This window comes from Bos taurus, chromosome 13, assembly GCF_002263795.3.
Source record: "Bos taurus isolate L1 Dominette 01449 registration number 42190680 breed Hereford chromosome 13, ARS-UCD2.0, whole genome shotgun sequence".
Lineage (NCBI taxonomy): Eukaryota > Metazoa > Chordata > Mammalia > Artiodactyla > Bovidae > Bos > Bos taurus.
Genome location: NC_037340.1, coordinates 33,018,360 through 33,046,105, shown reverse-complemented (window position 1 = coordinate 33,046,105; position 27,746 = coordinate 33,018,360). Strand labels below are relative to the sequence as shown.

General features: G+C 41.4%; 1 protein-coding gene across 4 annotated transcripts in view; it reads left to right on the top strand.

The window, feature by feature from the left end:
• NSUN6 (NOP2/Sun RNA methyltransferase 6) overlaps positions 1-27,746 on the top strand; it is an 87,869-nt gene that overhangs the window by 31,959 nt on the left and 28,164 nt on the right. For all 4 annotated transcript variants that reach the window (XM_015473985.3, XM_005214187.5, XM_059892535.1 and 1 more), the window contains 3 exon segments: positions 13,881-13,962; positions 19,195-19,314; positions 23,215-23,359. In XM_015473985.3, the coding sequence (XP_015329471.2) occupies positions 13,881-13,962; positions 19,195-19,314; positions 23,215-23,359 (347 nt within the window).

The window sequence follows — 27,746 nt, the reverse complement described above, 5'->3', positions numbered from 1 at the left end:
AGATCAGCCCTGGGATTTCTTTGGAAGGAATGATGCCGAGGCTGAAACTCCAGTACTTTGGCCACCTCATGTGAAGAGTTGACTCATCAGAAAAGACTCTGATGCTGGGAGGGATTGGGGGCAGGAGGAGAAGGGGACGACAGAGGATGAGATGGCTGGATGGCATCACTGACTTGATGGACGTGAGTCTGAGTGAACTCCGGGAGTTGGTGATGGACAGGGAGGCCTGGCGTGCTGCGATTCATGGGGTCGCAAAGAGTCGGACATGACTGAGCGACTGATCTGATCTGATGTCTTGACTGTTGTGAACTGTGCTGCAATAGATATGGGGGTGCATGTATCTTTTCAAAATATGATTTTCTTCAGATATTATGCCCAGGAATAGGATTTTTGGATCACATGGTGGCTCTATTTTTAGTTTGTTTTTTTAAGAATTTTTATTTTGTATTGGGGTATAGCTGATTAACAATGTTGTGATGGTTTCAGGTGAACAACAGAGGGACTCAGCCATGGATATACATGTATCCATTCTCCCCCAGACCCTGCCTCCCATTCAGGCTGCCACTTAACACTGAGCAGAGTTCTGTGTGATACTCAATAGGTCCTTGTGGTTATCCATTTTAAATGCATACATGGCCACCAATCTCCCTAACTATTCCTCCCCGCCCAACAATCATAAGTTCATTTTTTAAGTCTGTGAGTCTCTTTCTGTTTTGTATCATTTTTTTTTTAGATTCTGCATAAAAGACATGCATATGGTAATTCTTCTCTGTCCGACTTCCCTCAGTATGACACGCTCTAGGTCCATCCATGTTGCTTCAAATGGCATTATTTCATTCTTTTTAATGGCTGAGTAATATTCCATTGTATATATGTAACACATTTTCTTTATCAGTTCTTCTGTTGATGGACATTTAGGTTGCTTCCACGTCTTGGTCATTGTAAACAGTGCTGCAGTGAACATTATTGAGCATGTATCTTTTTGAAATATGATTTTCTTTGGATATATGCTCAGGAGAGGGATCGCTTTATGTGGTGGCTCTATTTTTAGTTTTTTAAGGAACCTCCATACTGTTCTCCAAATTGCACCAACTTACATTCCCACCAACAGTGTAGGTAGGAGGGTTCCCTTTTTCCCGCACCCTCTACAGCATTTATTGTTTGTAGACTTTTTGATAATGACCATTCTGACCTGTGTGAGGTGATAACTCATTGTAGTTTTGATTTGCAGTTCTCAAATAATTAGTGATGTTGAACGTCTTCTTATGAGCTGTTTGGCCATCCGCATGTCTTTGGAGAAATGTCTGTTTAGATCTTTCCATTTTTTGATTGGGTTGTTTGAGTTTTTGATATAGAACTACATGAGGTGTTTGTATACTTTGGAGATTGGTTGCATCTTTTTCTCCCATTTTGTTGGTTGTCTTTTTGTTTTGTTTATGGTTTCCTTTGCTGTGCAAAAACTTTTGGATTTATTTAGGTCCCATTTGTTTGTTTTTGTTTTATTTTCATTACTCTAGATGGTGGATTCAAAAAACTATTGCTGTGATTTATGTAAAAGAGTGTTCTGCCTATGTTTTTCTCTATAGAGTTTTGTAGTATCCAGCCTTACCTTTAAGTCTTTAATCTGTTTTGAGTTTATTTTTGTATATGGTGTTAAATATATTCTAATTTCATTCTTTTACATGCTGCTGTCCAGTTTTCTCAGAACCACTTATTGAAAAGACTGTCTTTTCCCCATTATATATAGTCTTGCCTCCTTTGTCATAGATTAATTGACCAGAGGTGTTTGGATTTATTTCTGGGCTTTATGCCCTGTTCCATTGATCTGTAAGTCTGCCTTTGTGCCAGTATGAGACTGTTTGGATGACTGTAGCTTTGTAGTATAGCTTGAAGCCAGGGTGTCTGATTCCTCTGGTTCTGTTTTTCTTTCTCAAGATTGCTTTGGCTATTCAGGGTCTTTTGTGTTTTCTGCACAGATTTTAAAAATATATATATTTATTTACTTACATATTTATTTGGCTCACTAGGTCTTAGTTGTGGCATTCAGGTTCTAGTTCCCTGACAAGGGATTGAACCTAGGCTCCCTGCATTGGGAGCATGGAGTCTTAGCCACCGGACCATCAGGGAAGTCCCTGCATACAAATTAAAAAAATTTATTGTTCTAGTTCTTTGAAAAGGAATTGCATTGAACCTGTAGATTGCCTTTGGTAGTTATTTTGAAAATATGTTGAAAATATTTCCAACCCAAGAACATGGTATATCTTTCCATCTGTTAGTGTCATCTTCGATTTCTTTCATCAGTGTCTTATAGATTTCAGAGTACAGATCTTTTGCCTCCTTCAGTTCAGTTCTGTCACTCAGTCATGTCTGACTCTTTGCGACCCCATGAATCACAGCAAGCCAGGCCTCCCTGTCCATCACCAACTCCCGGAGTTCACTCAGACTCACGTCCATCGAGTCAGTGATGCCTTCCTGCCATCTCATCCTCTGTCGTCCCCTTCTCCTCCTGCCCCCAATAGTTTATTCCTAGGTATTTTATTCTTTTTGATGCAGTGGTAAATGGGATCATTTCCTTCTCTTTATGATCTTTTGTTTTTAGTGCATAGGAATGTAAGAGATTTCTGTATATTTGGTACTCTGTAACCTTACTGAATTCATTGATAAGCTCTAATAGTTTTTGGTAGCATCTTTAGGATTTTCTGTGTATAGTATTATGTCATCTGCAGTAATAGTTTTCTTTTCCAACCTGGATTCCTTTTATTTCTTTTGGTTCTCTGATTGCCATGGCTAGGACTTCAAAAACTGTGTTGAATAAAAGTGATGAGTGGGACATCTTCTCTTGTTCCTAATCTTAGAGGAAATGCTTTCAGCTTTTCATCGTTGAGAACATGTCAGCTGGAGGTTTGTCACGTGTGGCCTTTGTTATGTTGAAGTATGTTCCCTCTGTGCCTACTTGCTGAAGAGTTTTCATCACAAATGGGTGTTGAATTTTGTCAAAAACTTTTTCTGCATCTACAGAGACAATCATGTTTTTTATTCAGTTTGTTAATGTGTGTGTCACACTTATTGATTTACAGATATTGAAAAATCCTTGCATCCCTGGGATAAATCCCACTTGATTATGGTGTACGATCCTTTTAATGTATTGTTGCATTTGGTTTGCTAGTATTTTGTTCAGGATTTTTGTATCTATGTTTATCAGTGATATTGGCCTGTAATTTTCCTTTTTTGTGTGGAATCTTTGGTTTTGGTATCAGGGTGACAGTGGCCTCAGAGAAGTTTGGGAGGGTGCCTTCCTCAGTAATTTTTGGAAATAATTTCATAAGGATAGGTGTTAACTCTTTTCTAAACATTTGATAAAATTCACCTATGTAACCTTTTAGTCCTGGACTTTGTTCTTTGGAAGTTTTTCTATTTTTAAGTTTTGCCTGTGCTGGGTCTTCACTGCTGTGTGTGGGTTTTCTCTTGTTGCAAAGAGTGGGGTTACTCTCTAGTTGCAGTGCACGGGTTTCTTGTTGCAGTGGCTTCTCTTGTCGTGGAACACAGGCTCTAGGCGCTCTGGCTTCAGTAGTTTTGGCTTGCTGGCCCTAGGCTGTGTGGGCTTCAGTAGTTGTGGCGCAGGGGCTCACTGGTTGTGGCTTGCGGGCCCTGGAGCATGCAGGCTTTAGTTGCTGTGGCTTGCAGGCTCTAGAGCATGGACTCAGTATTTGTGGCAGATGGGCTTAGTTGCTCCGTGGCTTGTGAAATCTTCCCAGATCAGGGATTGAACCTCTGCATTGGCGGGCGGGTTCTCATCCATTGTGCCAGTAGGGAAGTCCCGTTGGGAGTGTTTTAATCACAGTTTCAGTTTCGTTACTTGTGACTGGTCTCTTCTCATATTTTCTATTTCTTCCTGGTTCAGTTTTGGGAGGTTCATTTCTAAGATTGTTCATTTCTTCCAGGTTGTCCATTTTATTGGCATATAGCTGTTTGTAGTAGTCTCTTGTGATACTTTGTATTTCTGTGGTGTCCATTGCAACTTCCCCTTTTTCATTTCTAATTTTATTGATCTGAGCTTTCTTCCTCTGTTTCTTGATAAATCTGGCTAAAGGTTTTTCGATTTTGTTCATCTTTTCAAACATACGTTTATCTTTTAGTTTCATTGATCTTTTCTGTTGTTTTCTTCATTTCCATTTCATGTATTTCTGCTCTGATCTTTATGATTTTCTCTTTGATTTCTTCAGTGATCCACTGGCGGTTTAGTAGCATATTGTTTAGCTGCTGTGTGTGTGTGTGTTTTTTTTCTTATAATTTATTTCTAATCTCATAGTATTGTGGTTGGAAAAAATGCTTGATATGATTTGAATTTTCTTACATTTTCCCAGGCTTGATCTGTGGCCCGAGATGTGATCTATCTTGGAGAATATTCATGTGCACTTAAAAAGAAGGTGTATTCTGCTAGTTTCAGATAGAATCTGCTATGAACATAAATAAGTCCATCTGGTCTAATGTGTCAATTAAGGCCTATTTTTTCTTATTTTCTGTGTGGATGACCTATCTATTGATGAAATCTGTGTTAGAGTCTACCAGTATTGTTGTGTTATTGTCAGTTTCTTCTTTTATGGCTGTTAGCTTTTGCCTTAAATGTTGAGGTGCTCCTATGTTGGATGCGTGTATATTTACAATTGTTGCATCTTCTTGGATTGATGCCTTGATTATTACGTAAAGTCCTTATTACTTGTAATAATTTTTATTTTAAAGTCTATTTTGTCTGACATTAGTGTTGCTACTCCAGCTTTTTTTTGATTTCCATTTTTGTGGAATACTTTTTTTTCATCCCCTTACTTTCAGTCTATATGAGTCCCTAAATCTGAAGTGGTTCTCTTATAGGCTGCATGTATATGAATTTTGTTCTTGTATCCATTCACCCAGTCTCTGTCTTTTGGTTGGAACATTTAATCCAGTTACATGTAAGATAATGATTGATATGTATATATTTTTATTTCCATTCTGCTAATTGTTTTGGATTTGTTTTTGTAGGTCTTTTTCTTTCCCTTCTTCTTTTGTTCTCTTCTGTTGTGATTTGATGACCAAGTCTTTAGGGTATGTTTTGATTGCTTTTTCTTTTGTGTGTGTGTATATGCAATAGAAAATTTTTGGTTTATGTTTCCCATGAGGTTTTGATACAGCAGTTTATATGTATTTACAAGATTGTTTTAAGTTGCTGATCTCCTAATTTCCAGTGGATTGTCAATATCCTGCATTTTACTCTTCTCACAGTTGCTGGTTTTGACATCATATTTGTGTATGGATTATTTCCTACCTTTACTGTATATTTGCCTTTACTGGTGAGCTTTCCCATTCACAATTTTCTTGTTTCTAGGGTGGCCTTGTCTTTTCCCTCCAGAGAAGTTCCTTTGACATTTGTTGTAAAGCTGGTTTGGGGGTGCTGAATTCTCTTAGCTTTTGCTTGTCTGTGAAGCTTTTGATTTCTTTGTCGAATCTGAATGAGAGCCTTGCTGAGTAGAGTATTCTTGTAGTAAGATTTTCCTTTCATTGCTTTAAATGTATTGTGCAGAAGCCCTCTGGCCTGCAGAGTTTCTGCTGAATAATCTAACAATCTTATGGGAAAACCCTCATCTTTTATTTGTTGCTTTTCCCTTGTTGATTTTAGTGTTTTCTTTGTTTTTAATTTTTGTCAGTTTGATTAATACACATCTTGGCTTTTCCTCCTTGGATTTATCCAGTGTGGTATTCTGCACTTCCTGGACTTAGGTGACTGTTTCCTTTCCCATGTTAGGGAATTTTCAGTTTTTATCTCTTCAAATATTTTCTCAGGCCCATTCTCTCTTTTCTTTCTGAGATCCCTGTAATGTGAATGTAGGTGCTTTTTGATGTTGTCCCAGAGGTCTCTAGACTGCCCACATTTCTTTTCATTCTTTTTTCTATATTCTGTTCCACAGCAGTGCTTTCCAGCATTCTGTCTTCCAGCTCATTTATCTGTTCTTTGTCCTCATTTATTCCGCTATTGATTCCTTCTAGTGCATTTTTCATTTCAGTTATTATATTTCCAATGCTGTTTGTTGTTTAAATCTTCCAGGTGTTTATTAAACATTTCTTGTATCTTTTTGCTCTGTGCCTCCATGCTTTTTTGAGATCTTGGATCATCTTTACTGTCATTTCTGTAATTCTTTTTCTGTCTCCTCTTCACTTAGCTGTTTTCCTGGTGTTTTATCTCATTCCTTTGTCTGGAACGTATTTGTCTGCTGTCTCATTTTATCTAACTTTCTGTTTTCTGTTACACAGACTGCAGGATTATAGTTCCTCTTTCTTCTGGTGTCTGCCCCTAGGTGGGTGCGGCTTGTCTAAGGGGCTTGTGCAGACTTCCTGGTGGGAGGGACTGGTGCCTGCCCACTGCTGGGTGGAACTGGGTCTTGTCCCTCTGGTGGGCAGGGCTTTTCAAGGGGTATGTGTTCAGGAAGACTTTGAAGTGTGGTGATGAGTGGGACTGTGTTTTTGCCCTGTTGGTTGGTTGGCCTGAGCTTCCCAACACTAGATCCTAAGGGATATATTGGGCGGGACTGGGCCTTGGTGCCAATGAATACTCCCCAGCACCCCTGCCACCAGTGTCCTTGTCCCCACAGTGAGCTACAGGTGCCCCTCACCTCCCCAGGAGACCCTCCAAGACCAGCAGGTAGGTCTGGCCCAGGGTCCTATGAGGTCACTCCTTTTCCAACTGGGTCCCAGGGCACATAAGACCTGTGTGTCCTCTGGGGCATTTGTTTCCCCTAGTCCTATGACATTCCTGTGATCAAGCCCTGCTGGCCTTCAAAGCCAAATGCTCTGGGGTCTCATCTGCCTGATGCCAGACCCCCAGCCTGAGGAGCCTGACATGGGCTCAGAAGTCACTCTCCGAGTGCATGGGAGAACCTCTGTGATCCTGTTATTTTCCAGTTTCTGGGTCATCCATCCATCTGGTCATTCATCCATCCGGGTACAGGGTTTGATTGCATTATGAATGCATCCCTTCTGCAATCTTGTTGTGGCCTCTTCTTTGTCTTTGGAAGTTGAACATCTTTATTGGTGGGTTCTGGTTCTGGTTTGTTGATGGTTGTTCAGTATTCAGTTGTGACTTTGGTGTTTTCGTGAGAGGAGGTGAGCTCAGGTCCTTCTGTTCCACCATCTTGTCAGGAAATCAAGAAGCTGTTGATTTTTAAACTCAGCTTTCTGTTAGGATTTCTTTGTCTGCCTATGTGAAAAAAAGCATGCTTCTACAACAAAGAAATGCTGCATTTATATACTGCTTATATTCTTTTTAAACTTTAGAACCAACTTCACTAATAGTATATTTGAACATTCAGTTAGTGAATTTGTGTCCATTGGTTTCTTGAATGCAAGTTGTGTCGAATCATCCATAGGCTCAGATTGATTAATATACCAACAGATTGTTTATTCTATGAGATCTTATATTTTGCATTATTATATGGAGGTACATTGTACAGAAATAGTTTTAAAGGGAAAGAGTAAACTCATACATGAGCAATAACTGGCTAAAATTATTCTTTTTCATGTTATTTTCAATTAAATACTATACAGATGGATACTTTTTTGCTGGTAGGTGTGGTCAGGAGGAGATAGTCAAAGGGGAACCAGATCCTGAAGTATAGGTGGGACCTGAGTTAGGATGGCAAGTATATGTTAATTTCAGTATTTTCCAGAGGACTGAAGTCCTACAGGTCAGAGTCATTTGAATTACAGAGGAGTGATCATTCAGAGCATGCAGTATGGGTCTAGACTCTGGGGGTTGGGACAAGGTGTTGATCAAAGTGCCCAGTTGTCTCAAGGAAGAACTGACTTTTGAATATGAGGCAGTGATGTTTCAAGTCTTTGTATTTTCTGCTAAGGGGAAGGAACCATTTAATTTAAAAGTGGTTTGATTTAATCCTGATTGGAGCAAGGACTAGAGTTTTAACTCTGAGTGAAGGTGCAGATTTGGAAAAACCAAGTGTTAAACAGACGAGTGAGGGTAAAGGCATGGGATGAAGAAGAAAAGGAGTTAACCTTTGTTGTCAGACCCACCGCAGTGACAGTCATGAATATCTACTGAAATTATGTCACTCTTACAGGGCAGCATAAACTTACTCTGCTGTGGCATAAGAAGAAATACATAGGGAATTACCTGGCAGTCCAGTGGTTTGGATTCCATGCTTCTTCCATTGCAGAGGCCTGGGTTTGCTCCCTGGTATGGGAACTAAGATCCTGGGAACTAAGTGCCACTCAGTTCAGTTCAGTTCAATTGTTCAGTCGTGTCTGACTTTTTGCGACCCCATGAACCGCAGCATGCCAGGCCTCCCTGTCCAGCAGCAACTCCCAAAGTCCACCCAAACCCATGTCCATCGAGTCCATGATGCAATCCAACCATCTCATCCTCTGTCGTCCCCTTCTCCTCCTGCCCTCAATCTTTCCCAGCATCAGGGTCTTTTCTAATGAGTCAGCTCTTCGTATCAGGTGGCCAAAGTATTGGAGTATCAGCTTCAACATCAGTCCCTCCAGTGAACACCCAGGACGGATCTCCTTTAGGATGGACGGGTTGGATCTCCTTGCAGTCAAAGAGACTCTCAAGAGTCTTCTCCAACACCACTATTCAAAAGCAACAATTCTGCACTCAGCTTTCTTTATAGTCCAACTCTCACATCCATACATGACCACTGGAAAAACCATAGCCTTGACTAGATGGACCTTTGCTGGCAAAGTAATGTCTCTGCTTTTTAATATGCTGTCTAGGTTGGTCATAACTTTCCTTCCAAGGAGTAAGTGTCTTTTAGTTTCATGGCTGCAGTCACCATCTGCAGTGATTTTAGAGCCCAGAAAAATAAAGTCTGACACTGTTTCCACTGTTTCCCCATCTATTTCCCATGAAGTGGTGGGACCAGATGCCATGAACTTAGTTTTCTGAATGTTGAGCTTTAAGCCAACTTTTTCACTCTCCTCTTTCACTTTCATCAAGAAGCTCTTTGGTTCTTCTTTACTTTCTGCCATAAGGGTATGCACTTTCTGCATATCTGAGGTTATTGATATTTCTCCCGGAAATCTTGATTCCAGCTTGTGCTTCCTCCAGCCCAGCGTTTCTCATGATGTACTCTGCATAGAAGTTAAATAAGAAGGGTGACAATATACAGCCTTGATGTACTCCTTTTTCTATTTGGAACCAGTCTGTTGTTCATGTCCAGTTCTAACTGTTGCTTCCTCACCTGTATACAGGTTTCTCAAGAGGCAGGTCAGGTAGTCCCATCTCTTGCCATCTCTTTCAGAATTTCCACAGTTTTTTGTGATCCACACAGTCAAAGGCTTTGGCATAGTCAATAAAGCAGAAATAGATGTTTTTCTGGAAATCTCTTTCTTTTTCCATGATCCAGTGGATGTTGGCAGTTTGATCTCTGGTTCCTCTGCCTTTTCTAAAACCAGCTTGAACATCTGGAAGTTCACAGTTCATGTATTGCACAAGCCTGGCTTGGAGAATTTTGAGTATTACTTTACTAGCGTGTGAGATGAGTGCAATTGTGTGGTAGTTTGAACATTCTTTGGGATTGCCTTGCTTTGGGATTGGAATGAAAACTGACCTTTCCAGTCCTGTGGCCACTGCTGAGTTTTCCAAATTTGCTGACATATTGAGTGCAGCACTTTGACAGCATCATCTTTTAGGGTTTGAAATAGCTCAACTGGAATTCCATCACCTCCACTAGCTTTGTTTGTAGTGATGCTTCCTAAGCATCACCTGACTTTGCATTCCAGGATGTCCGGCTCTAGGTGAGTGTGAGTGATCACACCTTCGTGATAATCTGGGTCGTGAAGATCTTTTTTGTACAGTTCTTTTGTGTATTCTTGCCACCTCTTCTTAATATATTCTGCTTCTGTTAGGTCCATACCATTTCTGTCCTTTATCGAGCCCATCTTTGCATGAAATGTTCCCTTGATATCTCTAATTTTCTTGAAGAGATCTCTAGTCTTTCCCATTCTATTGTTTTCCTCTATTTCTTTGCATTGATTGCTGAGGAAGGCTTTCTTATCTCTCCTTGCTATTCTTTGGAACTCTGCATTCAAATGGGTATATCTTTCCTTTCCTTCTTTGCTTTTCACTTCCCTTCTTTTCACAGCTATTTGTAAGGCCTCCTCAGACAGCCATTTTGCTTTTTTGCATTTCTTTTTCTTGGGGATGGTCTTGATCCCTGTCTCCTGTACAATGTCACGAACCTCATTCCATAGTTCATCAGGCACTCTGTCTATCTGATTTAGTCCCTTAAATCTATTTGTCACTGCCACTGTATAGTCATAAGGGATTTGATTTGGGTCATACCTGAATGGTCTAGTGGTTTCCCCCACTTTCTTCAATCTAAGTCTGAATTTGGCAATAAGGAATTTATGATCTGAGCCACAGTCTGTTCCCAGTCTTGTTTTTGCTGACTGTATAGAGCTTCTCCATCTTTGGCTGCAAAGGATATAATCAGTCTGATTTTGGTGTCGACCATCTGGTGATATCCATGTGTAGAGTCTTCTCTTGTGTTGTTGGAAGAGGGTGTTTGCTATGACCAGTGCATTCTCTTGGCAGAACGCTATTAGTCTTTGCCCTGCTTCATTCCGTAGTCCAAGGCCAAATTTGCCAGTTACTCCAGGTGTTTCTTGATTTCCTACTTTTGCATTCCAGTCCCCTATAATGAAAAGGGCATCTTTTTTGGGTGTTAGCTCTAGAAGGTCTTGTAGGTCTTCATAGAACCGTTAAACTTCAGCTTCTTCAGTGTTACTGATCAGGGCATAGACTTTGGTTACTGTGATATTGAATGGTTTGCCTTGGAAACGAACAGAGATCATTCTGTCGTTTTTGAGATTGCATTCAAGTACTTCATTTCAGACTCTCTTGTTGACTATGATGGCTACTTCATTTCTTCTAAGGGATTCCTGCCCACAGTAGTAGATATAATGGTCATCTGAGTTAAATTCACCCATTCCAGTCCATCTTAGTTCGCTGATTCCTAGAATGTCGACGTTCACTCTTGCCATCTCCTGTTTGACCACTTCCAATTTGCCTTGATTCATGGACCTAACATTCCAGGTTCCTATGCAATATTGCTCTTTACAGCATCGAATCTTGCTTGTATCACCAGTCCCATCCACAACTGGGTGTTGTTTTTGCTTTGGCTCCATCCCTTCATTCTTTCTGTAGTTATTTCTCTGCTGATCTCCAGTAGCATATTGGGCACCTGCTGACCTGGGGAGTTCATCTTTTAATGTCCTATCTTTTTGCCTTTTCATACCGTTCATGGGGTTCTTGAGGCAAGAATACTGAAGTGGTTTGCCCTTCCCTTCTCCCGTAGACCACGTTCTGTCAGACCTCTCCACCATGAGCCGTCTGTCTTGAGTGGCTGTACATGGCATGGCTCAGTTTCATTGAGTTAGAGAAAGAAGGCTGTGGTCTGTGTGATCAGATTGGCTAGTTGTTCACATGCCACTGGAGGTTGCCAAAAAAAAAAGCAGTATATAAAAAATTTGATCTTTGTCCTAGGTTCCTGACAACTTGCTCCTAAAACCTGTGGAATCTTAGGAGTAATAAGAGTGTTTTTGTATCCCCTCCAGACAGCTATATCCCCATAAAGAATGGGGGCTGTTTGCCAAAGCAGCTAAGTGTGTGATTAGAAGGTTGGCACTTACAAGTGTCTTTGCTGTATCTCTGGGGAAGAAAAAGGGACTGGAGATTGAACTAAGCACCAGTGACCAGTGATTTAAGCACCAGTGACTAGTGTATGTAATGAAACTGGGCTTCCCGAGTCGCTCAGTGGTAAAGAATCGCCTGCCAGTGCAGGAGACATGGGTTCAATCCCTGGGTTGGGAAGATCCGCTGGAGAGGGAAAGGGCAACTCACTCCAGTTTTCTTGCCTGGGAAATCCCATGGACAGAGGAGCCTGGCGGGCTGCAGTTCATGGAGCTACAAAAGAGTTGGGCCAACTGAGCAGCTACACAACAACAACAGTGTGATGAAGTCTCCCTAAAAACCAGTGAAGGACAGGGCTTGGACACTTTCCAGGTTGGTGAACACATCCAGGTGCTGAGAGGGCGGTGCCTCCGTGCCCCCTCCCGTAACTTGCCCCGCATCCCTTTTGTCTGGTTGTATCCTTCATAATCAACTGGTAATCATAAATACACTATTCTCTGGAGTTGTGTGAGTCCTTCTGGTAAACTGTTGAAGCTGAGGCGAGAGTCTTGTGATCTCCCCGTTCACAGCCAGGTGGCGGCCTGGGCAGTGCAGTTGGCACCCAGCTCGGGTCCAGTCTTGTTGGACTGAACCGGTGGATTCTGACGATGACCCCAGGCAGTCTGTCAGAAGGGAACTGAATTGTAGGTTATCCACTTGGTGTCCAGAGAGATTGAGAGTTGCTGGGTGTGAGAAAGAACCCCACACATTTGTTGTCAGAAGTGTTGTGAGTAGAATTAGCCCACCTGCCTACAGCAAGTAGGGTCCACACCGTCTGTGTAGGTGCTTCTCTGCCCAGCCCAGTTCATAAGCTCTGAGCTCGTCTCCCTGCTGTGTCTATAGGCTCTGGTCTTGTTCTGCTGCCCTGGACTCTTCTCTGCTTGTACCCTTGAACTCATTCAATCCTGATTCTTTTTTAATTTTTAATTTATTTTTGGCTGTGTTGGCTCTTTGTTTTTGCTGGATGGGCTTTTCTTCATTTGCAGAGGGCATGGGCTGCTCTCTAATTGCAGTATGCAGGCTTCTCATTGCAGTGTCCTCTCTCGTTGTGGAGCACGGGCTCCAGGGCATGAGGGCTTCAGTAGCTGTGGCACATGGGCTTAGTTGTCCCATGGCATGCGGGATCTTTCCGGATCAGGGATTGAACCTGGGTCCCCTGCACTGGCAGGCAGATTCTTTACCACTGAGCTACCGGAGAAGCCCCATGTCCTGATTCTTGTCTTTGCCTTTATGATCAGACTGTGCTTCCTTCTGTGGTCTCTAATCCTTGCAACAGCACGTCGATTCCCCCTTGTCCTCTCTCCCTCTGGTGTAGCCTGTGGACCTGGCCATGCTTGGCTTTTCTCAAACAGTGTACTCGTGTTCTCTGGAGAGACTCTGAGAGTCTTTCTGACTGCAGTATCTGTTTTGGTGGATCCCTTTCCCCTGTGCTGTCCTGGTTCCTGGCCATTCCTTCTGTGGTCAGTTCCACCGCCACTCACAGTAGGGACAGGTGGTAAAGGTCAGCCCACGGATTGTGTCAGCACTGGGCAGTTACTCTCTAAAGAGTTGAGAGGGAAGCAGGGAGGCACGTTTGTAATGGCTTACCACCAGTGTGATTCTTACATAGATTTTTATTTTTCATACAAATACTGAGCATAGTGGCTGGCCAAATGAAGCTTTCACAAAATGTTTATTGAATCGAAAGGGCAATAACAGTGGTCATAAATCTACTCCCAAAGATGAGAATGCATCAGTGAGTAAAGACTCAGAGGGTCTTTGCTTTTTAGTCTATTCACATCTCTAAATGCAGTGGTACCTAATGTGTCTTTATCCTTTTTAGTGCTCCCAGTGGCCTTCTCTATTTTGGGTAAAAATCCAGAAATAATCCACAGGAATACTCTTAAGTATCTTGTGTTGAATAGAAAAAGGTTTTTAAAAGGTGGAACATCTTACATTTGACATACCAGTTGAGTGTATTCCTAGAAGTGGAGTTTGTCTTGTTCAGTCTCTTGAGTCATGTCTGACTCTTCACGGCCCCATGGACTGCAGCACGCCGGGTTTCCCTGTCCTTCCCCGTCTCCTGGAGCTTGCTCAAACCTGTGTCCATTGAGTTGGCGATGCCATTTGATTAGACTGTTTAATTTACACTGAGTAATATTAGATTTCCATTTTTCAGAGGTGTGGGCGTAAGAATGACAGAGCCAGTGTATCTCAGTCCTTCGTTTGATAATGTCCTGCCCAGCTACTTATTTTTACAGGTAAGTGTTTGTAAAAACAAATTTTAGTGACATTGAAATATCCCTCAGTGAATTATTTGAAATCTAAGGATTTGTTTTGATTCTGTTCACATTTTTTTTTGCAGTGTATTTTTTATATTTTCTGATCTACCTTTGGTAGCAAGAAAAAGCTGAGATTTTTAACTACGTTTTCCCTCTTTGCCCAACATTGTTTTAATAGCTTATTGTAATGATTGCTTTCCATCTCAGCATATTAATCCTTAAATAATGCATGCATTTGCTATACATATTAGTGTTCCACATGTGACTGTGAGATTCCAATGGTTTACTATTAGCAGATTTTGGTCAGATGGTTATCAATTGCTGTGATATAACAATTTGTTTTGCTTTATCTAGTTTATGATGTACTTTCATATACAGTAACTGATATGATTTGTTACAATCTACTGGTTAGGTGGCAGTATTTATCATTACTGTTGTTATTATTTCCAATATAAGATGGAGAAGAGGAAAGATTTAACAATATGAATGCAGAGTTCCAAAGAATAGCAAGGAGAGATAAGAAAGCCTTCCTCTGTGATCAGTGCAAAGAAATAGAGGAAAACAATAGAATGGGAAAGACTAGAGATTTCTTCAAGAAAGTTAGAGATACCAAGGGAACATTTCATGCAAAGATGGGCACAATAAAGGACAGAAATGGTATGGACCTAACAGAAGCAGAAGATATTAAGAAGAGGTGGCAAGAATACACAGAAGAACTGTACAAAAAAGATCTTCATGAGCAACATAATCACGATTGTGTGATCACTTACCTAGAGCCAAACACCCTGGAATGTGAAGTCAGGTGGGCCTTAGGAAGCATCACTACGAGCAAAGCTAATGAAAGTGATGGAATTCTAGTTGAGCTCTTTCAAATCCTAAAAGATGATGATGTGAACGTGCTGCACTCAGTATGCCAGCAAATTTGTAAAACTCAGCAGTGGCCACAGGACTAGAAAAGGTCAGTTTTCATTCCAGTCCCAAAGAAAGGCAATGCCAAAGAATGCTCAAACTACCGCACAATTGTACTCATCTCACATGCTAGTAAAGTAATGCTCAAAATTCTCCAAGGCAGGCTTCAATAGTATGTGAACCATGAACTTGCACATGTTCAAGCTGGTTTTAGAAAAGGCAGAGGAACCAGAGATCAAACTGCCAACATCCTCTGGATCATGGAAAAAGCAAGAGAGTTCCAGAAAAACATCTATTTCTACTTTATTGACTATGCCAAAGCCTTTGACAGTGTGTATCAGAACAGGCTGTGGAAAATTCTGAAAGAGATGGGAATACCAGACCACCTGACCTGCCTCTTGAGAAACCTATATGCAGGTCAGGAAGCAACAGTTAGAACTGGACATGGAACAACAGACTGGTTCCAAATAAGGAAAGGAGTACATCAAGGCTGTATATTGTCACCCTGCTTGTTTAACTTCTATGCAGAGTACATCATGAGAAATGCTGGGCTGGAAGAAGCACAAGCTGGAATCAAGATTGCCGGGAGAAATCTCAATAACCTCAGATATGCAGATGACACCACCCTTATGGCAGAAAGTAAAGAAGAACCAAAGAGCCTCTTGATGCAAGTGAAAGAGGAGAGTGAAAAAGTTGGCTTAAAGCTCAACATTCAGAAAACTAAGATCATGGCATCTGATCCCATCACTTCATGGGAAATAGATGGGGAAACAGTGGAAACAGTGACACACTTTTATATTTCTGGGCTCCAAAATCACTGCAGATGGTGACTGCAGCCATGAAATGAAAAGATGCTTATTCCTTGGAAGAAAAGTTATGATCAACCTAGACAGCATATTAAAAAGCAGAGACATTACTTTGCCAATAGAGGTCCATCTAGTCAAAACTTTGGTTTTTCCAGTAGTCATGTATGGATGTGAGAGTTGGACTATAAAGAAAGTTGAAGGCTAAAGAATTGATGCTTTTGAACTGTGGTGTTGAAGAAGACTCTTGAGAGTCCCTTAGACTGCAAGGAGATCCAGCCAGTCCATCCTAAAGGAAATCAATCCTGAATATTCATTAGAAGGACTAGTGCTGAAGCTGATACTCCAATACTTTGGCCACCTGATGCGAAGAACTGACTCATTGGAAAAGACCCTGATGCTGGGAAAGATTGAAGGCGGGAGGAGAAGGGGATGACAGAGGATGAGATGGTTGGATGGCATCACTGGCTCAATGGACATGAGTTTGATTAAATTCCGGGAGTTGGTGATGGACAGGGAGGCCTGGTGTGCTGCAGTCCATGGTGTTGCAAAGAGTTGGACACGACTGAACTACTGAACTGAACTGAAAGAAGTCAAGTAGAAACAGAAACATTTTATGGATTTGCATGTATCTCTGTCAGATAAATGAAAATGATTCCTGAAAAGTTTAAGATGGCCACTAACTTAAGGCAGTGATATTTGTAACACATAGAACAAGTCATTTAGTAGTGTGTCAGATTTTGGCTTTTTTCTTACACTTAAAATGTGAGTGCTCTCTTGTTTGAAATAATTTTTACTAAAACCTAAAATAAGAAGAAACTACACAAGGACTAAAATTCCATTGAGATGACCACGATTTTAAGACCTTTCAGTGAACAAGCAAAAATCGCTGGAGGTTAAATGGAGAAGGCAGTAAAGAAAGAATAACTTTGTGCCTGCTTTTATTTCCCCACTGCCTTCCAGTGCCTTTACCACCCCCGCTTTTTTTTTTAACAATTAAAAAAATGTTTATTTTTGGCTGTGTTGAGTGTTCTTTGCTGTGTGGGCTTTTCTCTAGTTGTGGTGAGTGAGGGCCACGCTCTAGTTGTGGTGTGCCAGCTTCTCATTGTGGTGCCTTCTTTTGTTGTGGGCACAGGCTTCAGGAGTTGTTGCACATGGGCTTAGTCTCTGTGGCACATGGAGTCTTCCCATACCAGGGATTGAACCCGTGTCCCCTGGATTGGCAGTGGATTCCTATCCGCTGTGCCACCAGGGAAGTCCTCAGAGCCTTTAAATACCATCGTGTTAACAAGGAATTTATTTCAAACCACAGTCTGTATAGACCATTTTCTATGTAGCTGTATTTTTTAAAAGCTAAAAAATGTTCAGCTGTTGCTGAAAGTCACAGATGTCAATCAGTTCATCAGAAATACCTTAAGCGTCGTCTGAACTCCTTTGCTCCCGATGTTCCTTTCAGATCACGACAAAAGTGAAAACGTAAAAGGTTTCCCTAGACCCAGATGTCGAATGTTCCTTAGGATCTATCTCATCAAGCAGGCAGTGGACAGATTTATTTGCTTTCTTTCCTATCCATTGATTCAACATTTAAAAAAAAAAAATTACTTCCCAAGTGGTGTCCTGTGATGTAACGTGTTAGAAATGTAAACATTGATCTTTCCGTTCAGGTCTTTATATTTTGTGAGCAGCAGGTTCACTCCTGGTGTCTTCAACATCATTGGTTTAGCCCATCCAATAGAATTCTTTGTTGGGAACAAGATTGACAAAATGAGCAAGATGATTGGACATGGCATAAAAAGCCGAAATTGCAGCTATATCCCAGGTACCTTCTTGGTTGAGGCTGTGCACCTGCAGCTTTTTGAAACAGTCATCTATTACATCATCAGCTTGGGAAATAGCGAGCACCCTTTCCAGCATTGCCTTTTCCTGGGCAGGGAGGTCAGACTTTCTCTAGTTAACGCAGACCTGGTCAGAGAGTGCTGGCTTCTTCAAGAAGACCCTTTACTGGGCACTGTGGACGACCACGCTATGTGACCACGTTGGCTAGGCTGATCACCCAAATGAGAGCTCCCTGTCAGCTTTGCTGCGCTGGTCTGTTTCCTTTTTCAGGTGGCATTGTAATAAGCAAAAAAGCTCTGAATTTCAATGGCCAGTGAAACAGCACTTTAAATACATTTGGTAAAAATCCTGTCATCAGCCACACGACACTGAGGCTGCAGAGCGCTGACATGTGCGTTGGTCTTAATACTCGGTATACGCCCTTCTGTGCACAGAGAGAAGGAGAGCTTGCTTGTCTGTGTCTCCTTCCTCACCATTGGTTTTCTCTTTTGAAGGGGTGATCTTGGATTTACTTGAGCATTGTAACCCTCTCAAATTTCTGAGTACCTATGAATCGATGTGTTTCAGCGTAAGAATGAATGGAAACCTTTGAACTTAAAAAATAGCACACATGTTGGATTTCCCTGGTGGTCCAGTGGTTATGACTTCATGCTCACAGAGGAGGGGGTACAGATCCAATCCCTGGATGCCTCTTGGTGTGGCCTGAAACACTAAAAAAATGAATAAATAAAAAATAGCCCTATGTTTCTTAACCTCTTATTTTTTTTCCTGCCAAGCAATTTTTAAAATAAATGATTATGTAATGTTATTCTATCATACTGAAGACTGACCCATCATCCTCCAGTCTTTATATAATGAATACTAATAATGTGTTAATTTAATAAAAATTTATACCTATAAATGGAGATACTTTTGGTTTGTGTAATCTTTCATAATATACTTGTGAGTGCTAACCAGAAATAGCTAAAATGTTTTCACTTTCTGTTGCTGAAGTGTGGTCATGGTGGGGAGATAGGAACCCAGATATGCCTTTAAGAGGCATCAGTGGCATAAAACGAAGATTCTTCGGTCGGAATTAGCAAAGCATCTCATATGGCAAGGTTTTGTACATTTTCTGGGTAAAGATACAAAGCTTTTTCACACTTATAAGACATATCTTGCTTTCAGAATGTTGAGAACCACTGAATTGAAAAAGGACAGTGTGCATTTTTTGGTGAATTGGTTGGGGAAATGCGTCATATGTGTGTGTGTGTGTGTGTATGGATGCCTTGTGAGATCACAAGATACTCTGGGAAATTGAGAATTTTCTGACACTGGTATGTTTACAATAAACATACTCTTGGCTGAGGATGTTGTACTGGGTTACCTCTGGTAATCTCTTCTTAAAATTATTTGTTTTTTCATGGCTGCTCTGGGTCTTTGTTACTGAGCATGAGCTTTATCTCATTGTGGTGCGGGGGCTACTCTCTAGCTGCGGTGTGCCAGTTTAGTTGCTCTGCGGCAAGTGGGATCTTCTGGACCAGGGATCGAACCTATGTCCTCAGCGTTGGCAGGCAGATTCTTAAGCACAGAAGTCCCTCCAGTAATCTCTACTTTCTCTGTTTCTGAAATTTAAAGTGATCTAGAGTCACTGACAGCTGATCATTTTATTTTTTCCTTATAGAATTTGCCATCTGCTGTAGTAAGCCATGTTCTGGATCCTCAGCCTGGAGAGAAGATTCTAGATTTGTGTGCAGCACCCGGAGGCAAAACAACACACATTGCAGCACTGATGCACGATCAGGTGAGGCCGTCCGTGTGCAGAACTGCCCATGGTGCACTGTGTCCCTGTCATGAAAGAGAAGTCTGTCCTTGGGTAACTGTAGCTCAGATTTTACTGCTTTTTCCTTCATGTGCATATTTGCTTGTGGCTTTGTAACCCACTCTGTGCTTCAACTGAGATTCTTCAGCTCAAGAAAAGTTTGCAAGTTGATGTTACCTTTCCTGTTTGTTTCAAATTCCATAAAACCAGATGGTTCCTAAAATATACATGCTAGTAGCTTCAGTTACAATAGCTTTATTTCTTCAAAAAATTATTTTATATTGGAGTGTAGCTGATTAATAATGTTGTGATAGTTTCAGGTGGACAGCAAAGGGATCTAAAATGAGGCAATGAACTTATAGCTTTCTTGATCAAGAGTCAGATTTTAATTGATTGCTGGACTGATTTTAAAAAAGACTTATCCTTACGATGAGTACTGGGGTACACCAATAAACCAGAGTGACCAAAATGTCCTTCTTCATGGAGCTTACGCTCCAGTAAAGGGACACAGATAACAAATGAGTAGAAGATAAGGCATATGTAATTGTGGTGAGGGCTGTGGTGAAACACAAAGGGAGGGCCCTGGGGCTTGGGAATATGGCGAGACGGGAGAGTGAGTTTGCAGTTTCATGTGGGTAGCAAGGGAGAGCCCCCCTGCGAAGGTGGTATTTGGGGAAGATTTACAGGTGTGAAGGATGTTCCAGTGAGAGGAAATCATAAGGGTGAATGTGCTGAGGCTGGAGGCTGTCTTGACTTTTATGGGGAACCTGAAGTAGTTTTGCTGTGTGGACTAAGTGACGAGGGAGAGAATCAGAGAAATGGGGTCAGGCCCGAGGCATTTTGGTGGAGGAGCTTTGCCAGGGTCTGAGGGGACTTCACACCTGCTCCAGAGATGGGAGATTGCTTCTTACATTGGCCAAGGCCTCAGACAAGCTGTAAGAGGGCGGAATAGATGCAGAGAGACCACTTAGGAGACAGTAGGTCAGGGGACATCACAGAGCGGGTGAGAAGTTGGGCAGGTTCTGGCTATATTTTCAAGCTGGAGCTGTTAGGAGTTGTTGGTGGGTTGGACGTGGGTTGTGAAATGAGAGAGTAACTGAGGGTGACTCCTTAGGGTTTTGGCCAGAGAACCTAGAGAAACAGAGCTGCTGGATTGGGAGGATTCTGCAAGGAGTGCATTTGGCAGGGAAAAATCAGCCATGTTGTTCAGTTCCTCAGTCGTGTTCAGCTCTTTGCGACCCCATGGACTGCAGCACACCAGGCTTCCCTGTCCGTCACTATCTCCTGAAGTTTGCTCAAATTCAGTTACTGATGCCATCCAGACATCGCATCCTCTGTTGTTCCCTTCTCCTCCTGCGTTCAGTCTTTCCCAGCATCAGGGTCTTTTCCAGTGAATTGGCTCTTCATATCAGGTGGCCTTTGGCTTTAGCATCAGCTTTGTTTAAAAGCAGCCACACAGCCTGGGTGGCTTACGGCTTACTCCTGAGTCCATTCTGGAGTCTGTGTGATTCAGTTGATCCCAGCCTGCCTGGCTCTAGCACTGGGTCAGTGATGGGTTAGCCAGAGGTTCTGATGACCTTGATGGGCTCACCCACTTGGGTTGGATGGCATTGGCTCAGCTGAGGCCACTGGAGTGTCTTGCTTCTGGTTCCTGCGTCTCTCAGCTTCCGGTGGGGCCAGGGTGTTCGCCCAGCAGAGGGTAGTAGTGATGATCAGCAGTGGCAGAGGACAATGCAGAACAAGGATGCTGCTGGAGTGCTTTTTGCATCTCTGCCTACATTACCTTTGCTGTCATCCTATTGGCCAGTGGCTGAGACCAGCTGGGACCAGCCGAGTGTTGAAAGGTCAACAGCAGAGGATGAGAATATGTGAAGACTTAAAAAATTGGGGCTGTTTAGGCAATGTCCCCGTGGGCCAGCACCCCTGGAACCTGAATAGAAATAACTGAGTCAGAATTGAATCCCAGATTTCATTACTGCTTTTGATTTGTTGTCATTGTTGATTTGTTTTAATGTAGTTAATCAGACTCTGTGTAAGTGTAGCCTCCTGGCTCGTACTTCTGTAAAAGCAGCCTTCAGCCAGCATACTTTCTCCTTCATTGTAGTTACACTGGAACCTTATTCTGGTAGTTTTTGCCTACTTTTCCAGTTCTACTTGCTTGAAATGGTTTTCCTGTCCATCACAGTATTAATTGGAACTGTGCAGACTGCTCAACCCGGTGTCACCTCCAGGAACATGATCAGCAAATCTTCAGTACTGTATAGTCTATGCAGTCAGTGCATATGTCACACAAGAAGGGAAAAAAAGCAAAATACAATGAACAGTGTGTGTCACTATCTCTGCAGAACCATTTCACAGAGTATTTTAAAATACCATGTGAATATCACAGTTCAGTTCAGTTGCTCAGTCACATCCGACTCTTTGCGACCTCATGGACCGCAGCACGCCAGGCTTCCCTGTCCATCACCAACTCCCGGAGCTTGCTCAAACTCATGTCCATCGAGTCAGTGATGCCATCCAGCCATCTCATCCTCTTTCGTCCCCTTCTCCCGCCTTCAATCTTTCCCAGCATCAGGGTCTTTTCAAATGAGCCAGTTCTTGGCATCAGGTGGCCAAAGTATTGGAGCTTCAGCATCAGTCCTTCCAATGAATATTCAGGACCGGTTTCCTTTAGGATGGACTGGTTGGATCTCCTTGCAGTCCAAGGGACTCTCGAGAGTCTTCTCCAACACCACAGTTCAAAAGCTTCAATTCTTCAGTGCTCAGCCTTCTTTATGGTCCAACTCATCACATACATGACTTCTGGAAATACCATAGCTTTGACTATGAATATCACAGCCTGTTCAGAAAACTGTAGCCTCTTCTCTTTAATGACTTTTTTAAAAGATTTTTTTTTATATGGACCATTTTTAAAGTATTGAATTTTTGCAGTATTATTTCTGTTTTTTCATGTTTTCTTTTTTTGGCTGCGCCGCTGCATGTGTGATCTTAGCTCCCCAGCTGGGGATCAAACCTGCGCCCCCCACCCCCCCCCCCGCCACCGCCTCCTTGGAACATGAAGTCTTAACCACTGGACTGCCAGGGAAGTCCCTGTTGATTTTGACTTAAAGTGTTTCCATGTAAAATTATTTTTGAACTATTTTTTTATAGTTCAGAACATTTTGCTGTGATACAGGATTATATTTTTCTGTCTTTAGTTGTCAGAATTCACATGAATTTTTGTTACATGTACATAGCTCAGAAAGTACTGGGATAAAGGCTGGATTTTACAAGTAACATTCGTTTGCATCTCAGAGTTCTAGAAGGCAAATGTCTCAGAAAAACATGCTCTTCCAGAGGTGAGCAGGGCATATCAAATTGGTGATATTTTAATACTTATCTCAAATGGATATTTTAAAGTTTCTTTGCGTGGTAAGTCGCTTCATTTGTGTCTGAGTCTGTGACCCCATGGGCTGTAGCCCGCCAGGCTCCTCAGGCAAGAACACTGTAGTGGGCTGCCATGCTCTCCTCCAGGGGATCATCCAGACCCAGGGATTGAACCCATGTCTCCTACATCTATCTCCTGCATTGGCAGGCAGGTTCTTTACCACTAGTACCACCTGGGAGAAGATTGCTAACACTGCTGTTCAGTTTTGAGTTCTGTGGAGTAAAAGTAGATGGGCATTATAAGAAAATTATCTGGCAAGATTGTGTTCTTTAAAAGGAAATGCTTAATAGGTAGTTGATGTAAAGTTAGTGTACATTTGAATGATGAATTCACCTTTAGAACTGGGGGAAACAGAGTGGGGAAGAGTATAATTATTCATGAGATCTTTTTTTTGATAATTTTCATGATTCCTTTGTATTTGCACTTTTTTATGTTTCTTTTCTTTTTTTTTTTAGGGAGAAGTGATAGCACTGGATAAAATATCCAAAAAAGTAGAAAAAATAAAGCAGAATGCATTATTGTTAGGATTGAATTCCATCCGGGCATTTTGCTTCGATGGAACAAAGGCCCTTAAACTTGATATGGTTAAGGACACAGACGGTGAGTTAAATTTTATCTTTGAAAGGTTTCTGTAATTGGCATTTACAGTCAGATTTTGCTGCCTTTGTGCCAGCCCCTAAATATCCATAGGGCCTTGAAACTCTGTCGTGGGTCTAAGATATTTTGGCATAGTAGATGTCTTTTTTGCTTTTCATCTCATCTTTGAATATCCAGTTTTAAATACAGAATCAAACCTCCAAGACTTGGTCAAACTCTTCGTTCTTAGCCTGTTTTAGTTTCGTATTACAGCTCAGGAAGTTGAGATTCTATATAAGCCTTTCAGTTTTATGATTCTTCACGCTTCATTTTTCTTGAGGAATTGGTGATATATAGAACTAGAAAGGAAAAACTGCAATGATTCTTGTTCTGGAATAAAATATTGCATTGGTTAAATCACTCTATTTCTCTGTCTTTGTTTCTATTTAGACTTTATTTCATAAATTACTCAAGGAACTTGCGTATTTTAATCAATTATGGGCATTGTTTTCCTGGAATGTTTATTGATTAGATGCTGTTCAATTCATGTGATTTATAAAAAGCAGTTTTTTAACTGGAGGATAATTGCTTTACAATTTGGTGTTTCTGCTGTACAACACTGTGAATCAGCTGTACGTATACACGTATCCCCTCCCTCCTGAGCCTCCCTCCCACCCGCATCCCACCCCTCTAGGTCACTACAGAGCGCCGGGCTCCCAGTGTTATGCAGAAACTGCCGCTCGCTGTCTGTTTTACCCATGGTAGTGTGTATATGTCAGCACTGCTTTCTCAATTTGTTCCATTCTCTCCTTCCCTGCTGTGTGCACAAGTGTGTTCTCTACATCTGTCTCTTCCTCTCCTGCAGATAGGTCATCAGTACCATTTATCTAGTTTCCATATATATGTGTTAATGTATGATATTTGTTTTTCTCATTTACTTCACTCTGTGTGACAGACTCTGGGTTCATCCACATCACTGCACATGACCCAGTTTGGCCACTTTTTCTGCCTGAGTAATATTCCATTGATACATGTATCACATCTTCTTTGTGTGTTCATCTCTCTGTAGACATCTAGGTTGCTTCCATGTCCTGGCTACTGTAAATAGGGCTGCAGTGAATGTTGGGGCACGTGTGTCTTTTTGAATTTCGGTTTTCTCAGGGTTGTGCCCAGTAGTGGGATTGCTGGGTCACATGGTAGTTCTATTTTGAGTTTTTACAGAACCTTCGTACTGTTCTCTGTGGTGGTTATATCAGTTTACAGTCCCACCAACAGTAAAAGAGGGTTCCCTTTTATCCACACCCTCTCCAGTAGTTATTATTTGTAGATTGTTTGATGATAGCCATTCTGACTGGTGTGTGGAGATAACTCCTTGTAGTTTGATTTGCATTTCTTTAATAAGGAGGGATGTTGAGCATCTTTTTTTTTTTTGAGCATCTTTTTATGTGTTTGTTGACCATCTATAAGTCTTTGGAGAAATACCTGTTTTGGCCTTCCACCCATTTTTCGATTGAGTTGTTTGTTATTTTGATATCGAGCTTCATGAACTGCTTCTATGTTTTGGAGATTAATCCTTTGTCTCTTGTTTCATTTGCAATTATTTTCGCACAGTCTGAGGGTTGTCTTTGTGTCCTGTTTATGGTTTCCTTTTCTGTGCAGGGGCTTTTAAGTTTTGGTCCCATTTGTTTATTTTTATTTCAGTTACCCTAGAAGGTGGGTCAGAGAGGATCTTGATGCCATTTATGTTGAAGAATGTTCCTCCTGTTTTCCTCTAAGAGCTTTATAGTGTCATATCTTACTATAGGTCATGGGTCTTATTTTACGTCTTTACTCCATTTTGAGTTTATTTTTGTGTCTGGTGTTAGAAAGTGTTCTGGTTTTATACTTTTACATGTGAAATGTGAAAGTGAAGTTGCTCAGTTGTGTCCGACTCTTTGCGACCCCATGGACTGTAGCCTACTAGGCTCCTCCCTCCATGGGATTCTCCAGGCAAGAATACTGGAGTGGGGTGCCATTTCCTTCTCTAGGGGATCTTCCCGACCCGGGGATCGAACCCGGGTTTCCTGCATTCCAGGAAGACGATTTAACCTCTGAGCCACAGGGAAGCCCTGTAGCTGTCCAGTTTTCCAAGCACCTCTTATTGAAGAGACTGTCTTTTCTCCATTGTATATTCTTGCTTGATTCATGTGACTTAAAAATTTTTATTTTATATTTGAGTATAGGTGCTTAACAACCTGTTCGTTTCAGGTGTACAGCAAAGTGGTTGTTGTATATATCAGTTCAGTTCAGTTGCTCAGTTGTGTTCAACTCCTTGTGACCCCGTGGACTGCAGCATGCCAGGCCTCCCTGTCCATCACCAGCTCCTGGAGTTTACTCAAACTCATGTCCATTGAGTTGGTGATGCCATCCAGCCGTCTCACCCTCTGTCATCCCCTTCTCCTCCTGCCTTCAATCTTTCCCAGCATCAGGGTCTTTTCAAATGAATCAGTTCTTCACATCAGGTGGCCAAAGTATTGGAGTTCAGCCTCAGCATCAGATATATGTATACATGTATCTATTCTTCTCCAGTTTAGGTTATTACAGAGTATTGAGCAGAGCTCCTTGTGCTATACAGTAGGCCCTTGTTCGTTATCTAATTTGAATATAGCATTGTGTGTATGTCAGTCCCAAACTCCCAGTCGATCCCTCCTCCACACCCTTTCCCTTTAGCAATCATAAATTTGTTCTCTAAGTTTGTGAGTCTGTTTCTGTTTTGTAAATGAGTTCATTCGTATCGTTGTTTTGGATTCTGCATATGAGTAATGTCATAGGATATTTATCTTTGTCTGATTTGAGTTCATTTAGCATGATAATCTCCAGGTCCATTCATGTTACCACAAATGGCATTATTTAGTTCTTTTTAATGGCTGAGTAAATACTCCATTGTATATGTACACCACATCTTCTTTATCCATTCATCAGTCACTGGACATTTAGATTGGTTCCATGTATTTGCTGTTGTAATGGTGCTGAACATTGGGTGCATGTATCCTTTTGAATCATGTTTTTCTCTGGTTATAGGCCCAGAAGTAGGGTTGCTGGATTATATGGTAGCTCTGTTTTTAGTTTTTTAAGGAACCTCCATACTGTTCTCCATAGTGGCTGTACCAGTACATTCCCACCAACAGTGTAGGAAGGTTCCTCTTCCTCCACATCCTCTCCACCATTTATTGTTGGCCGTTTATTGATGATGGCCACTCTGACTGGTATGAGGTGATATCTTATTGTAGTTTTGATTTGCATTTCTCTAATAATTAGTTATATTGAGTATCTTTTCCTGTGCCTCTTGGCCATCTGTGTGTCTCCTTGGATAAATGTTTTTTTAGAGTTTTTTTTCCCATTTTTTGATTAAGTTTTTTTTTTTTTTTCAGACATTGAGTCATATGGCCTGTTTGTAAATTTTGGAGATTAATCCCTTGTTGGTCACATGGTTTGCAAACATTTTCTCCCATTCTTTGGGTTGCCTTTTGTTTATGGTTTGCTTTGCTCTACAGAATCTTCTGCGTTTAACTAGGTCCCATTTGTTTGCTTTCTTTTTGTTTTCATTATTCTAGGAGATGGATTGAAAAAGATATTGCTGTGATTTATATCAGATAGTGTTCTGCCTATGTTTTTCTCTAAGAGTTTTATATTATCTGGTCTAACATTTAGGTCTTTAATCCATTCTGAGTTTATTTTTGTGTATGATGTTAAAGAATGTTCTTTAATTTCATTTTTTTACATGTAGCTGTCCCATTTTATCAGCGCTATTTATGGAAGAGGCTGCCCTTTCTCCATTGTAAAGACTTTCTTCCTTTGCTGTAGATTAATTGCCCATAGTTACATAGGTTTATTTCTTGGCTTTCTGCCTGTTCCATTGATCTGTATTTCTTTGTTAAATGCTAGTACCGTACTATTCTGATCACTATATCTTTGTAGTATAGTCTGAAGTCAGGGAGCCTGATTCCTCCAGCTCTGTTTTTCTTTCTCAAGATTGCTTTGGCTGTTTGGGGCCTTTTGTGTTTCCATACAAATTTTAAGATTTTTTTCTCTAGTTCTGTAGAAAATACCATTGGTAATTTGCATTAAATCTACATATTGCTTTGAGTAGTATAGTCATTTTGACAATATTGATCTTCCAATTGGAGAACATGGTATATCTTTGCATCTGTTTGTGTCATCTTTTCTCTAGAAAGAGAGCGAGGGCTGCTCTTCATTGCAATGCAGTAATTCTCCTGATGGTGGCAGAGGATGGGCGTTGGCTCAGTAGATGTGGTGCATGGAGTTAGTTGGCCCCTGGCATGTGGAATCTTCCTGGTCCAGGAGTCGAACCCATGTCCCCTGCATTACAGGTGGATTCTTAACCACTAAACCGCCAGGAAAGCCCATGATG